Source organism: Lissotriton helveticus, chromosome 6 (assembly GCF_964261635.1).
Source record: "Lissotriton helveticus chromosome 6, aLisHel1.1, whole genome shotgun sequence".
Lineage (NCBI taxonomy): Eukaryota > Metazoa > Chordata > Amphibia > Caudata > Salamandridae > Lissotriton > Lissotriton helveticus.
In genome coordinates this window covers 207,835,357-207,850,694 of record NC_136067.1, presented here as the reverse complement: position 1 = coordinate 207,850,694, position 15,338 = coordinate 207,835,357, and the positions used below count along the sequence as shown (strand labels likewise).

Below are 15,338 nucleotides of genomic sequence, written 5' to 3'. Positions count from 1 at the left end.
ATCGCTCCTGCATTAATGAACAGCAGGATGTACAATGACATGTTACTTCCGGCACCCTTCTGATAAGAAGAGTGGATCCTCATAACATTCCAGGAAATAAGATCTTTCATATGAATATCAGCTCTTTTTAAAATAGGCCTGTGAATGTCACATTCAAGATTCAATGTCCTTCACTTTCCAGGAAAGGAGCAAGAGGACACAGGCATGTGGCCTCTTTCTAACACAGCATACATAAGGTAAAGCGCTTACCTACAACAGTGCTAAATCTCATATGAATCCAGCTGCTGGTACTTACTTTTTGATGTAAATGCTTACTTCCTGCAGATATACATCAAATTGAATTCATTACTAGGCCCACAACGGTGTTAGTTGTCTTCGAATTAAATATTCTCGTCCCTTAATGGCTTTCTGCTTGAGTCTCAAAGAAGCGTGGTTAACATCTGTGCTTAGCATAGTGTGCTGCACAACTTGTCGTTTTTTCTGTCATTACACCAAGATATATATTACACGTATCATACCTATAAGTCAGGACTATTGGCTTTGTCAATGGCTGTTTGTTGCATAAGATAAATAAGCAGCAACCATGGCTTGTATATAATAGTGTAAAAGCTAACATTTGATGCCCTGGGGACAACACAACAATATTGCTGCTCCTAGGCCTAAAAAAGAAAGTGAAAATCCGGAGACAAAATTACTCCTTAAAGGATTTCTCTCCCCCTACAACGCTCACTTGGCATGCCTTCATGCCGTAACTTTTCCACTAGTGAAGGTGACCAGTGTGAGCACCCGCACATGATGTGCCTGCAGTCCGGGGGCCTGACAGAGTACCTTTGTGAGGCCCCCCTTTTACAACAAACTGCCGGTGCTCAGGACATGGGAGACCCGGCCTACTTAAAGCCCTGCCTTAAGAGATGGCGAGATATTTTTTAAGCACAAGTACTAAACAATGTGTGCCGGTAAGCAAAACTTACAGACCATACAAATTTGGTAACAAGCAGGGCTGGCTGTCAGCAGGGGAGACCTGACCTAGGCCGCCTACGTGCCTCTAGCTACACCTAATTTGTTTATAGAAGGGATTGCCCCGTCTTTAGGAATCCTTGTTTAAACCGGAATGGTAGCTACTTTCAAATGGAAGCTGGATTGAATGCACATGGAAGTTAAAGAAGGCCTGTTCAATAATTTAAAAACACCAATGTTGCACCAACCAAGTGAGTGCAGCAAGTGAAACTGACTCACTCCTGCTCCAGTAGTCAAAGCACAGACAGTCATGCCAGTGTACATGTAGCTTAAGTAAGCGATGCAGACACTACCGTGTCAGTTTGTACACTACCCCAGAAATGAAGCTCGCATTGCCATTCCACATTCCACATGTAGTTATGCTACTTTCTGCATTATGCCAGTATGAAAAAACATGCTTTGCATAGCACCTCTCAAGTTGCTCCACTATGCTATGCCACATACATCCGATCTATTTCTACATTGACCCAGTCAATAGGTGGGGGTTAGCTGTCTGTGGCATTGGGACTGTTGAACTGCGACATTACTTCCACATTTTCAGTCAGTTTATTAAATATTTTAATCTACCACTAGCGAACGTGAGCCTCGTTCGTGAACTACGTGACGTATATTTTAGACCTCACAGGAGGGATAGCAGGAGCTCAAATCCAGTTTGAAAATTACTGACTTTTTATTTTAATGAGGAGTAATTCCGGTCAATCCGGGGACCGAACCAGTGACCTTGACGCTATTAGCAGGAAGCTCTAACCAACCGAGCTAACTGGTCGACACCGTTTAGAAACCCCGAAGACGGGCACCTATACTGCCTCTCTCTGCCCGCACCCTGCCTGTTCCCATCCTCAATGAGGCCGCCCGTGAATAAAAATTAAGACGATACCAGGTCCGCTCCCTCAATTAACTAATGCTCAAGGTTGATAACAGCCTTATCTTATCTTATCTTAAGTGAAATTTATAAAGCGCACTGACACCATAAGTTTCCTGGCGCTAAAAGAAAGAGTGCAGAGATTGCGAGAGGTGGACTAACCGGTTAGAGTGAAAAGCCGGGTTTTCAGAAGTTTCCTAAACATCAATAAGGAGCAACTTGACTTGACTGACAGGGGGCAAGGGTTCCATAGTTTAGGGGCCAGGTAAGCAAACCTGCGGCCGCCGAACTTTTTGAGTTTTACTGCAGGGGCGACCAGCAGGTGAAGATGGGCCGAGCATGGACCAGTGCCGCATGTGGTAGTAGGTGAGCTATTTTGTGGATTTTACGCAGTTGGAACATACTGGAGGAGATCACAGCCCCTACTTGAGCCTTGAGAGAAAGCTCTGCATCAATGATAACCCCCAGGCTCTTTACCACACTTGCCGGGGTAGGGGGGAAACCCAACTCCTTTGGCCAGAATTGAAGGCCCCAATATGCTGAGCTATTTCCAGAAAGGATGAGCTCCATTTTCCCTGGATTTAATTTCAGTTGGTTGTTGTTCATCCACAACTGAATATGGGTCATCACTGCCTGAAAATTTTTAGCAGCTTCAGGCGAGTCAAGAGGGAAGATGATTTGCAAATCATCAGCGTAATTAAACACTGTGATATCCCACCTCTTGAGCGAGTGGATCAATGGCCGAAGGTATGGATTGAATAGAAGGGGGGAAAGAGAGGAGCCCTGAGGGACTCCACAGGTCGTGGATGCCCTTGCTGCCGTAAAAGAGCCCAAGCGAACGGCTTGTGTTCTGCCAATGAGAAAAGACTCAATCCAATTGAAGGCGGGTCCCTGGATGCCGGCCTGTCCGACACGGTGGAGAAGGATGTTGTGATCCACCGTGTCGAAAGCGACAGACAAATCCAATAGTACAAGGGCTTGAGGTGATGCTCTGAATGCGCTTGCTCTAGTCATAAAGAGGCATACAGCGCTAACCGGTTTCCCCACAGAACAGGGCCGGCACATCATGTGCCGAAACATTCCAGTTCCTTGAAAGTGATGGCTTTTGAAAGAGAAAGCGTTTGAGGGGGCTCGAACCTAACAGCCGACTCCAGGTTGAGGCTCTATGGCTCAGTGGTCCGGCACACTGTGAAAGCCCCCTATGTGTCACCTGCATGGACAAACACCCGCGCAGAGCAAACACGGCACCAAGGCCCAGGGCTCACCTTTTAGCCCCAGCGTCATGCCCGCACCCGGGCTCCGTGCTGGAATGACGTTGTCCCCGCTCGGCACAGTTCTCCTGGAAATGCCGATCGGCTCCCAACTTCTTTTGGGCTCGCTCTCCGACTCTTCCCGCGCCGCACGCCCCGATCCAGCTGCAACGCCCATTCATTTGCGAAACTCCATGCTTGGCCACGTCCTGCGACGATCCGATGCCCCGATCGCGAAGACCTCCCAGGGAAAAAAACAAGAAAAAGAATTACAGCCTCCTAGAGGCTGGAGGGGCAGGCCGCGGCGCGCGGAGTCAAAGAGGCAGACTTCCGCGCTCCACGGCCTTTTAACCCCTCTTCAGCCCGGCCAGATCTAACTGGCCTGGCCTTTGTTCCATGTTGACCCGGAAGTGATTCAATCACTTCCGGGTCACTCCGGGACCCGGGATGCAATCTATACTGAGGCGCGCCCAGCCGAGTCATGATGACGCGATGGGGGCGCGTCCCAACAGCGATAGCGGGTGCGGGCCGGTGTGCCCTGCCATACTTGCGGCGGGGCCGATGTTGGCCCCACCTTTCCTTTACTGTTCGGTCATCCGGACTGTCTCTTTAAACAGTCAACACTGGTTGGTCCACTTCAAGTATATTAATCAAGTGTATTACACGCTGGCTCAACTTTCATTCTGGATTTCAGGACTGGTCTTGCTGCTTCCCTTGTAGTGTTGATGGAGCGGGTTTTGCTTGTATGGCTTGATTCTGCTGTTCAGTTTATTTATTCAGTTTTGGCTACAACAGAAAAGTCCTGAAGACCTTGAAATGCCTAGTAGCCCTTGGGTTGCGGCTTGCTAGGTGCTGGATAGTGATGCACTGGGCTAAGTGTCCCCATTCCTTCAGACCTACCATCACCCCAAAAACCGCAGGTAGAAACTGGAGCCGCATCACCCCCGACACTCTCCTGGAATATCTACAAAATTCCCACCCCAGCCAGTCTCCTAACCTCGACCGAAAGATCGATCACCTGGACGCTTGGATTAGCCCGGCCCTAGATGCCCTAGCCCCTCTTAAACCCATTAAGACCTATCGGGCCGCACCTTCAGACAGAATTTCTCTCCCGAAAGTAAAAGCACATATAAAACAGCACTCAAAGAATATCGGAGAATGATTGAAGAACATAAACGGGCCTTTCTATCCTCCGGAATCAAACTAGCCAGCAATGGTTCCAGAGAGATTTTCAATATTGTTCGTTCCTTTACAGACCCTAATGCTCTGACTCGAACTCAGCCCGCATCACAGTCATTATGCGACAAACTTTCACAAATCTTCGAGGAGAAAATCGAGACCATTTATTCCTCCTTTCCCACCCCTAACAAAGAAGACTGGGAAGAGGTACCCCCTACTCTCTCGTCATCACAGGCTACCTTGTCCGAATTTTCAGCCATCTCGGAAGCAGACACCTTGTCCGAACTACTAAAGTGCAAATCAGGCTCTCCCAACGACACATGGCCTGCCAAGCAATATAAAAAACTGGCACCCCTTCTGAATCCCTACCTGAACCACATCTGGAATGATTCCCTCAGATCGGGTAGTTTCCCCGCTAAGTGGAAACATGCCTCCCTGGTCCCCATCCTTAAGAAACCCAATCTGGATCCGGACCTCCCCTGCAGCTACAGGCCCATCTCCCTTTTGCCCGCCCCTGCTAAAATTTTGGAAAAACTGGTACATTCCCAGTTGGCGAATTTCATTGAAACCAATGGGCTACTTCATGATTCCCAACACGGCTTTAGGTCGGGCCACAGCACGGAGTCAGCCCTTATTGAAATGGCTGACTCGGTGAGGTGGACACTCGACCGAGGGTCAAGGGCGGTGTTAGTGCTGCTGGATCTTTCAGCAGCATTCAACACCGTCTCTCACAGGATCCTGCTGAGGAGGCTGGTGGACCTAGGCGTAGGTGGCACTGTGTTGAAATGGCTCACGTCGTATCTCTCTGACCGTACACAGCAGGTTTTCACCCCTCCCTATACTTCCACAGCCAGACCACTTAAATGGGGAGTCCCACAGGGCTCCTCCCTCAGCCCGCTCCTGTTTAATGTTTATTTCACCCCCCTGGCAAAGCTGATCGCTCAGACTGGGATCAAATCTACTTCCTACGCTGATGACATTCAGCTTCTCTTTACTTTCAACTCCCCCTATTCCTCTGCCTTTGATCCGTTAAAAACTTGCCTTAGGGACATTTCCAAGTGGATGGATGCCAACTCCCTTCGACTTAATGCAGGAAAATCGGAGATTCTGTTTTTCAACTTACCTTCCCCTCTGGACTCCAGTCTGTGGTGGCCAGAAGATCTAAGCCAAGCCCCCACGCCCAAAGACTCGGTAAGAAACCTGGGTGTCCATTGGGATAACAACTTAGCTTCAATACCCAGGTACAAACAGTGACAGCCTCCTGTTTTGGCAAGATCAGGACCATCAAACGGCTTATCAACTACCTACCAGCGGACTGCCGTAAGACTGTGATCCAGGCACTGATCATTTCCCATCTTGATTATGCCAATGCCCTGTATCTAGGTATCACAGCAGGCCTATGTCAAAAACTCCAGACGGTCCAAAACGCCGCCGCACGGTTAGTGGAAAGAATCCCTTTCAGACACCACATCTCTCCCCACCTTCGCAAACTGCATTGGCTGCCAATGGCCAAAAGGTGCATTTTCAAAGCTTTGACGCTGGCCTATCGAGCTTCGAGGGGTATTGGGTCCGCCCATTTGAAAAACACCCTGCGACCGTATTCCAACTACAGGACATTACGTTCCAACTCTCTTCTCCTCCTGGAAACTCCTCGTTTTAAACGCTCACGTGCAGGTGGAAAAAGCTTTGAGGTCTGTACCACTCAGCATTGGAACAAACTCCCGTTGGCCCTATGTTCCTCCCACACAGAATTGTCATTCCGCAAGTCCCTGAAGACCCATCTGTTCTCCCTTTAACATATTCCTGTGCCCTCCGCTTTCAAAGTTCTCAGCGCCGGGACGCCCCGTTGGGGCAGCTGTGCGCTCTATAAAATACACAAATAAATAAATAAATAAGTGTCCGCTCCTAACACTGCGAGAATGGCACGCAGACATGGCGTATTGCAACACTTAGTCTGATGCTTATCATGATCTGATGGCGACCTGGCTACCAGGCATTTCTCTAGCATACTGAAGAGACTGGGCCTGCTGCTGATGCGGAGTTGAATGTAGGGAAACTGGCAGTGGCCTAACGGCTCTATAGGATGGATGGATGGACTTGTGAAGATTATGCTTCATAGTGTGGCCCCCAGGAATGTTGCTAGCACTTGAATGATCCACTGTACAGTGGGTACTGTGGAGGGAGGTCAGCTGCTTGGTGTCTGGGATTGGGAGGCACAGGCATTGCAGGACTATATTGGTACTGCTGTTACTCTTCCTCCTTATGTATCGTGCTGTGTGTTCTTAATGGCGCTCGGACTGTTTGCTTTGTCGTTAAGCTGCTGTAGCTGATAACTCTCGTAAAGTATGTCACTCACCACTGGTTAACGTGCCATTATATGCTGTATAGTTGTGGGAAATAAAAATAAAGATTAAAAAAAAACACATATTTAACATGAGAAAAAAACAAAAAAATATTTAACAATAAATGCTGTAGAACATTGCAGAGAACTTACCCATGGAAGGCATGCCAGATTTGGCAGGGAACATAAACAGTGCCCTTAAAGTGCTTCAATAAAACTCCCTGCTAGATCATGGCCTTTGTTTTTTTCTTTTTTCACAAACAAACTCCTGCGGTTTGGAGGTCTGTCTAAAACAAAAAAGTAAGGTGAGCTGGGCAAAAAGATGTCACCTGCCTGGCAGTCTTGCTTTCTGAAATGTGATATAAATGCCCCTTATTCAGGCCTTTACAGTATCTAAAGAACCACTGACTTCTGGAGGAGGTGCTGCAGTGAGTGGAAATGACACTTGCAATTTTAAGGATGCTTAAAGATACCAGGTGGCTAGTATATTGTAGAAATGCAATGCCATCCCTATAGCAGCACAACATTTCAAAGAAGAGTAGCACTTTAATTAGAATATCAATTCTCCTTACAAATATTTTGCTCTCCTACATACTCCTATTTTGAATGCTGCTCCTCAGACAGATGAGTATTCTTTTTTACTTTTCTTTAAATATGATAACTGAAGTTGTGATGGTTGGCCTCCTAGGGCAGCAGCGGCCCGTCTACCATATTTGAACCTCTCCCTTTACCTAAAGCATCATAGTTTCAAAATCAGCTTGCCTTAACGTCTTGGCTCACTGTTCTGCTATTTTTTTTGTCAGAAAATGTTCAGAAAGAGATAGACCGTGTGATAGGCGCTGCAAAGCCACAAAGTGAACATCGAAGGCAAATGCCTTATACTGATGCCGTCATCCACGAAGTTCAGAGATTTGCAGATATCTTACCAATGAGTTTGCCTCACGAGACGGCGATGGATGTCCATTTTAAAGGCTACTTTATTCCAAAAGTGAGTATGTTAAATGTTTTTTGTTTGTTCTGAATCCATCATTGTGAAACTGTTCTTTTGAAGAACTAACCACTAAAGACACAGTGATCCAGGGTTTGTTTTCAGTTCCAATTAAAACTATGAGAGTAGTCTCTAGATTTTAACAGTTTTTTGTAACTAAGTAGAATTACCACTTAATGAAGGTGGAAATTGACCACCCTCTAGGGTGGCCCAGAGCCCAATGGAAGGTTACATAATGGGGGAACGACAATTAGAAGCTGCAAACAACTGGCATCAAGTAGGCAGAGGGGCTATTACAAATACATGTACTTATGAATCAAAAATGGGTACATAGAGAGGTGGGGTTAGTGCTTGCTTATGAGTTGGAAAATACATTACAATGGACATAGCCAAATTTTTGATTTTAAGACATGGGAACATAGTTAATGGCCAATATTTACATGATTATTGGCCTATGTTTGGTCTGCAGTTCCCTTCTTGTCTTTGTTTCATTTTAATGTTTTCATCAAGATCAAAATGCATGCAAACAGTAGTTTTGCAGCATATACGTCTTCTAGATTCGCATACTGTACATATTCCGCCATCAAGTGGTTGGAGTCAGAAAGTGCTTTTGCTTTTTTCTTTCTTCCCTGATGGGTGGTTGTGAAACCCGATCCTCCTGGTCAGGCTACAACCCCCTTTGTATGTGCGCAAGCTCTGAGATTATTTTTTCCCCATGGAAATCAGAGGTGCCCTGAAGACGTCTGAGAAACCACAGAAGCGGACGCAGGCAGGAAAGGAAGCCCACCAGAATCTTTGAAGAGAGATAGTACCAAGTAAGGTTTCATGTTGCTGCTCACTTTCTTCCTCATGCACTAGGATAAGTATATTTATTGCTGGCAGAATACAGTCTTCAGGTATTTGGGGGGTGCTTCTCCACGGAACTGATGGTTTATCTGGTAACAACTCTTTTATATGTAATATATGAGCAAAAGAACGGGTGATTTGCTCCAGATACTAGGCTTTTTCTTTTTTTTAAATAACGCAGCACAGCCGCATTTTAATTACAAGGTTGGAGATTACCAAACATCTACCATGCTGCGCCTACGGCAATGTGCCAATGTGCTGTTTACACACATCATATGAGTTTTTAAGGTCTCGCCTGACCCAGCGCATGCGCTGGTCTGGCGAGACTTTTAGTAAGTGATTTAAAAAATGCTGCCATGGCCGGCCTAGAGCTTGAGTGCATGTGCGCAGGCGTGCGCGCTTTGCGTGCCTCTCTCCGCGCCTCAACTAGATTAAAAGTAAAGCGCCGGTGCCGCGATTGTAGCACAGGTAAAGAAATGGATGTTTTTTTCTATTTCTTTACTTTTGCTATGATCGCAGTACCCATGCTTTACTTTTAACATGAAAAGTAAAGCGCGGGTGCCGCTATTATAGCAAAAGTAAAGAAATAGATGTTTTTTTCTATTTCTTTACTTTTGCTATAATCGCAGCATACGCGCTTACATATTAATGTTGAAAAAGTAAAGAACGGGTGCTGCGAGTGGTGCTCTCTCTGCTGTACTTTCAGGGCTATGCTGAGGAACACCTTTTATTACTGCAGTTTTTTTCCCCTCCAGGCCTTACTGATCCCCCAAAAGAAGTTAATAGTACCAGGTAAAACCCCCTTTTTTCCAATGACATTTGCTGCGTCTCACCAGTGCCTGCACTCTTTTTATCAACCTTCTTTTTGGGGTTAATCAAAGCACAGCAGACCCTGAGCTCCTCCACCCATATGCAGCCCTTTTGTAATTCAGGTCCTCCACAAAGCCGACTACTCCCTGCTGCGCCCGCAACTGTGCTGACTCTAATGGAGCCAACCCGGAAGCCAGCTCAGGCCACAGCATCATGAAAGCGCCGTAACAGAGCCAATGCCATGCACCACCAGGAGCCTCGAGGCCGCCTGGCGCCCATACCCATCCACAGAGCCCACGATCCCTGAAGGAGACCGCAACTTGAGGTACGGTTTCCCTCACTCGCTCCTGCCGCACATTTAGAGGGGAGAGAAACCTCTCAAACACTGCCAGACAATAAGAGCACCCTCCCATGGGTTGGAGCTCCCGCAAACAGCGTCAGCCCACGGCCATGATCCCCTACCAGACGTCCCACACACAGATGAGGGGGGTATCAACTTTTAACTTTACTTAAATATCACCACGGTGTGGAATTTTCCAGCAGGTTTAAATTAATGTTTTAATGTACAGGATGTGACTAATATGAAACTCAGAAAACTGGGCCTGCACAATATTGCAATTCACTACTTTTTTTCGTCGGTCTACTGCTGTCCCAACGAGCAGGTGGGAGTGGGGAATATCTCAGATTTATTTACTTATTTTGTGCATTTCAATCCTCTCCACCTGTGTCAGATTCCCTGTGTTGTCCAACCCAACATTTACATTCATATTAAGAGTGAATTTGATGCTTGTGAAAGGCACCAGAGTGACGACACTGGGCCCTCAGACCTTTCCACGAGTGTGCACTTCGAACCCAGTGCCCACTCATCACTTTTCACCAATGCCAGCTCATCACTCTGCCCAACAGTGCCTATGCCTCATTGCCAATCAGTGCCTGTTTCTTGCACCAGCCATTAGTTCCAAACCACCACACTGTCCACAAGTTCCTACTCCACACTTTCTACCTGTGCCCACTTCCTATTGTCAGGGCCACTGGAATTTTGTGATTGTACAGCCGCAGCGATTTTTGCATAATTATAGATTTTCCACATTTGCCACATAATCCATCAACTGCCTCATAATCTGAAGATTTTAATAATAAAAAAATAGTTTCTAGCTCGAACAGTTAAAAAGTTACTGAAAATACTTGCAACACAGGTTGACGCACAGTGGAAGGCCATTTTGAAAGCTGGACTGGTGACCTTTCTGTTGCTTATTGCTGTATTTGGGTGTTAAATTGGTACTAATGATGTGCAACCAATGCCCATACAGTGTTGCCAAGTTTAACAAGCATTGGCATAGCCAATAGGTCTCGCCTTTGGGACCTTATAAGTGTTTAGTTATCCAGCACAATATCCTTAGTGAAACAACATCAACTGTTGCATGGCTAAACACTTATAAGGTCCCAAGGGCGAGACCTATTGGCTATGCCAATGCTTGTTAAATTGTTTGAGACCTACTTTCATAGTTTTTAGTACTACGTTGGAAACACACAACAGTGCCTCTTTCATACAGCAAGGCGCACAACACTTCTAGGGAACAAGTTAATCCCAAATCTTCTCTTTCGTTTCTAACATTGCTAAAGGCTCAGATATGAACGCTATGCTTACAAGGGTTGAAGCTCAACAAAGAAAAACAGTTTTTTTTACTTCAGAGGGGATTTTACAGATGTTTTAAACACTATCCAGGAGCGTTGCTTCCCAAATGTTTCCCATATCAAGTTACAAAACATTCACTAAGCCATTAAATAACGTTTTGGCTAGCTGCAGAACAAGCCCCTTTGTTCTTTGCAGACATTCAATATCTGGGCGCAACACTTCTAATGCAGCACCACATGCAGTTCACTTCTGCAAAGGTTTTCTGAGCAAACGGACATAAAGGTCATAAAACCCCCGCTCCACTTCAGAGCGGACACAAGGGAAGCCTAATGATCATAAAATGGCCTACATGTCGAATGCAAAGACCCTATAAATCTTGTGCACATCTCAAGGAAGCACACTCCTTAGCTTCACAGCTAAGGAGTGTGCTAAACACAGGCAGGAAGACAGGAGTAAGGTTCCAGCAACAAACATAAGTTGTTTCGTTGAAAATTCCCAAGGCAATCATAGAGAACATATAGCACCCACAATAACATAATCCATGTGCCTAAAAAACGCACTAACAAGGGTGAAATTTGCAACATTTTGCTTTTTATATAATATAATTCACTGCAATGCATTTAACTTTTAGAGAATAAAAGTTCACAACTAGCCGATGCTTGAGGCTCAAACACGGACTAACACAGGTGCGAGTGCAACATTTATCGCAGCCACAGGGTAAAAGTATTGCCTTACAATAATTTTGCATTTGCAATAAAGAAACAAAAGTATCCTCATCATCATAATCTTTATTTTGGTTGTAAAACCATAAAAGATACACACCTATTCTTCCTTAGCAGTGGAGCCCATGATACATTTAACACAAGTAAAAGCAAATATTTAATACACCAGGTTCAAATGGTCAAGTATCACGTAATGAGAATTGTAAACACCCCTGAAACCTATGTTTTTTTCAGTGAATTTCTAAGGTTTTTTAAATGCTAATTTCTAACTATAACGTGCCTGAAACCTATGGTTTTTTCAGTGAATTTCAAAGGTTTTTCAAATGCTAGTTTCTAACGATGCCTACAGAGGTAGGACATGTGAAAAAAGAAGAAAATACGCACAGAAAGAAGCAAAAGAAATGCAGAAAGAAGCAACAGAAGACCATAAAGACGAAGAAAAGTGCAGGAAGAAGCAAGACATGCGCTGAAAAAAACAACAGAGGAGCAGAAAGAGGTCTTGTTACAAAATCATCCTTGCCCACAACTTTTTCAAACGGGGACTGGTGGTAACTGAATCTGACTAACCAGGCCTAGAGCCAGTGGTATGTTAAAAGACACTTAGAATACAGTGAAAACACCTACATACACTAGGGAACCCTATGCGTTGGGGTACCCCTGTGATTAGCATGACCTCCTCTGTAAGGCCCTAGTACATAATAGGGCAGGGGGATTAAAACTACCTCTTAAAACACACACGTTTGAATAGTGGTGAAGGGAGGGGGGCCTGAGGTGACATGTGTGCAAACACGCCCTGTGGCGTTTTAAGTTGGGAGATTAAGTCCCCTTGAATCCCGATAGTCCCTGGGGTCTAATTAGCCAACCAGGTACCTCAAGTAAGCGCCACAGAGCTGCATTGCAGAGGTGTAAAAAGAGGCGTTGTCTGGACCACCTCCTTGCAATGCAGGCCTCTGGCACTTACTGGAGGTACCTGGTGGGCTAGTTGGCCCCCAGGGGCCTTAGCATTGAAGGGGAATTAATTCCCCAACTTAAAATGCACCACAGGGCATGTTTGCACACATCACCTCAGGCCCCGCCCCCTCCCTTCACTACTGTGGAAACACGCCCGTTGCACATTTTAAGTTTGGGGATTAAGGGGCATATTATGAAGGGGGTTTATCTCCGCTTTTTTGGCTTTAAAAGCCAAGAGAGCGGAGATAAAATTATCTCCCTATGACCTAGCTATCGCTAACACCAGTTAGCGACAGCTAGTAGGAGATAGCGACCATCTTGGGCCCCACTTTGCATGTCAGTGATATTTATCACTAATGACATGGAAACAGTCGCTAACATCGCTATCTCCTATTACCAACTTTTGGAGATATTCGCGCTAAGCGCGAATATCTCCAAAAACTAACACCTGCCCTGAGCAGTTCTTAGCCATGTTATCCAATGGGAGGTGGATAACATGGCTAAGAGCATTAGCTCGGTAATGCATGAATATCGCTGACTTTTCAGCGATATTCATGCATTGCGGCCGTTTTTTATCGCATTTGCGATAAACCTTGATAATAGCAAGGTTTATCTGTGATAATTTCTGACGATGCTTAGCGTTAAAAAATTTGTTGCTAAGCATCGTTAGCGATAAATATCGCTTAACGTTGGTAATATGCCCCTAAGTCCCTTTCAATCCTGAGGGTCCCTGGGGTCCAACTAGCCCACCAGGTATCTCCAGTAAGCGCCACAGAGCTGTGTTGCAGAGAGGTGTAAAGGGCATGGCCTGGATCACCTCTATGCAACGCAGGGCTTTGGCACTTACTGGAGGTACCTGGTGGGCTAGTTGGCCCCTAGGGGCCCTCAGGATTGAAGGGGAATTAATTCCCCAACTTGAAACGTGCCACAGGGCGTGTTTGCACACATGCCACGTCAGGCCCAGCCCCCTTCCTTCACACTGTGCAAAGGCACCCGTGGCACGTTTTAAGTTGGGGGATTAGGTCCCCTTGAATCTTCAGGGTCCCTGGGGTCCAACCAGTTCACCAGGTACCTCCAGTAAGCGCCACAGAGCTGCGTTGCAGAGAGGTGGTCCGAGGCCACGCCCCTTTTTACACCTGCCTTACTGTTTAAGTGGCGAGCGATCTATCAGAGTTGAACTGTGCTACTGCTTAGCATGTTCTGAATGATTTGTCCATTTGCACAAACTGCCTGCAGAAATATCCGTGGCAAACCTTTGAAAAAATGACTGAGGCACTTTCAAAGGTCTCAATGGAGGGCTCAATTATGTGACATTGCTCTAGTGAAATACTTTTCCTCAGTCTAGAGGCACGGAAATAAACTATGCTAAAAGCGAAACCGTGAAACTGCAAACAGACATCTTTGTAAAGGAGGATACAAAACGAGGCACTGCATAAATTCCTCATCATGTAGGGGGTCGTGCTGGGGTAGTGTTTTAGGGTTTAGGGTAGCGCAGTGGTATTTGTGTAGTGTAGGGGGTCATACTGGGGGTAGTGTTTTAGGCTTTAAGGTAGCGCAGTAGTGTTTGTGTAGTGTAGGGGGGCGTGCTGGGGTAGTGTTTTAGGGTTTAGGGTAGAGCAGTGGTATTTGGGTAGTGTAGGGGGTCATTCTGGGGGTAGTGTTTTAGGGTTTAGGGTAGTGTAGTGGTGTTTGTGTAGTGTAGGGGGTTGTGCTAGGGGTAGATATAGGGTTTAGGGTAGTGCAGTGGTGTTTGTGTAGTGTAGGGGGTCATACAGGGGTAGTGTTTTAGGGTTTAGGGTAGTGCAGTGGTTTTGGGTAGTGTAGGGAGTTGTGCTGGGGTAGATATAGGGTTTAGGGTATCGCAGTGGTGTTTGTGTAGTGTAGGGGGTCATGCTGGGGGTAGTGTTTTAGGGTTTAGGGTAGTGCAGTGGTGTTTGTCTAGTGTAGGGGATCGTGCTGGGGTAGATTTAGGGTTTAGGGTAGTGCAGTGGTGTTTGGGTAGTGTGTGCGGGTTCATGCTGGAGATAGTGTTTTAGGGTTTAGGGTAGTAGAGTGATGTTTGTGTAGTGTAGGGGGTCGTGCTGGGGGTAGTGTTTTAAGGTGTAGGGTAGTGCAGTGATTTTAGGGTAGTGTAGGGGGTCGTGCTGGGGTAGATTTAGGGTTTAAGGTAGTGCAGTGGTGTTTGGGTACTGTAGGGGGTCGTGCTGGGGTAGTGGGTTAGGGTAGTGCAGACATGTATGGGTAGTGTAGGGGTCGTGCTGGGGTAGTGTTTAGGATTTCGGAAAGGGCAGTAGTGTTTGGGTAGTGTAGGGTGTTGTGCTGGGGGTAGAGGTTTAGGGTTTAGGGTAGCGCAGTGGTGTTTGGGTAGTGTAGGGGGTCATGCTGGGGGTAGTGTTGTAGGGTTTAGGGTAGCACAGTGGTGTTTGGGTAATGTAGTGGGTCGTGCTAGGGGTAGTGTTGTAGGGTTTAAGGTAGCACAGTGGTGTTCAGTTAGTGTAGGGGGTTGTGCTGGGGGTAGTGTTTTAGTGTTTAGGGTAGCACAGTGGTGTTTGGGTAGTGTAGGGGGTCGTGCGGGAGTAGTGTTTTAGGGTTTAGGGAAGTGCAGTGGTGTTTGTGTAGTGTACAGGGTCGTGCCTGGATTAGTGTCTTAGGGTTTAGGGTAGCACAGTGGTTTTTGGGTAGTGTAGGGGGTCGTGCCGTGGGTAATATTTTAGGGTTTAGGTTAGTAACAGTGTG

General features: G+C 46.3%; 1 protein-coding gene across 1 annotated transcript in view; it reads left to right on the top strand.

The window, feature by feature from the left end:
- Window positions 1–15,338, top strand: part of LOC144762427 (cytochrome P450 2K1-like) — a 222,370-nt gene that overhangs the window by 118,359 nt on the left and 88,673 nt on the right. The window contains exon 7 of the mRNA XM_078647609.1: window positions 7,453–7,637. Coding sequence (XP_078503735.1) covers window positions 7,453–7,637 — 185 coding nt within the window. The remainder of the gene's footprint in view (window positions 1–7,452; window positions 7,638–15,338) is intronic.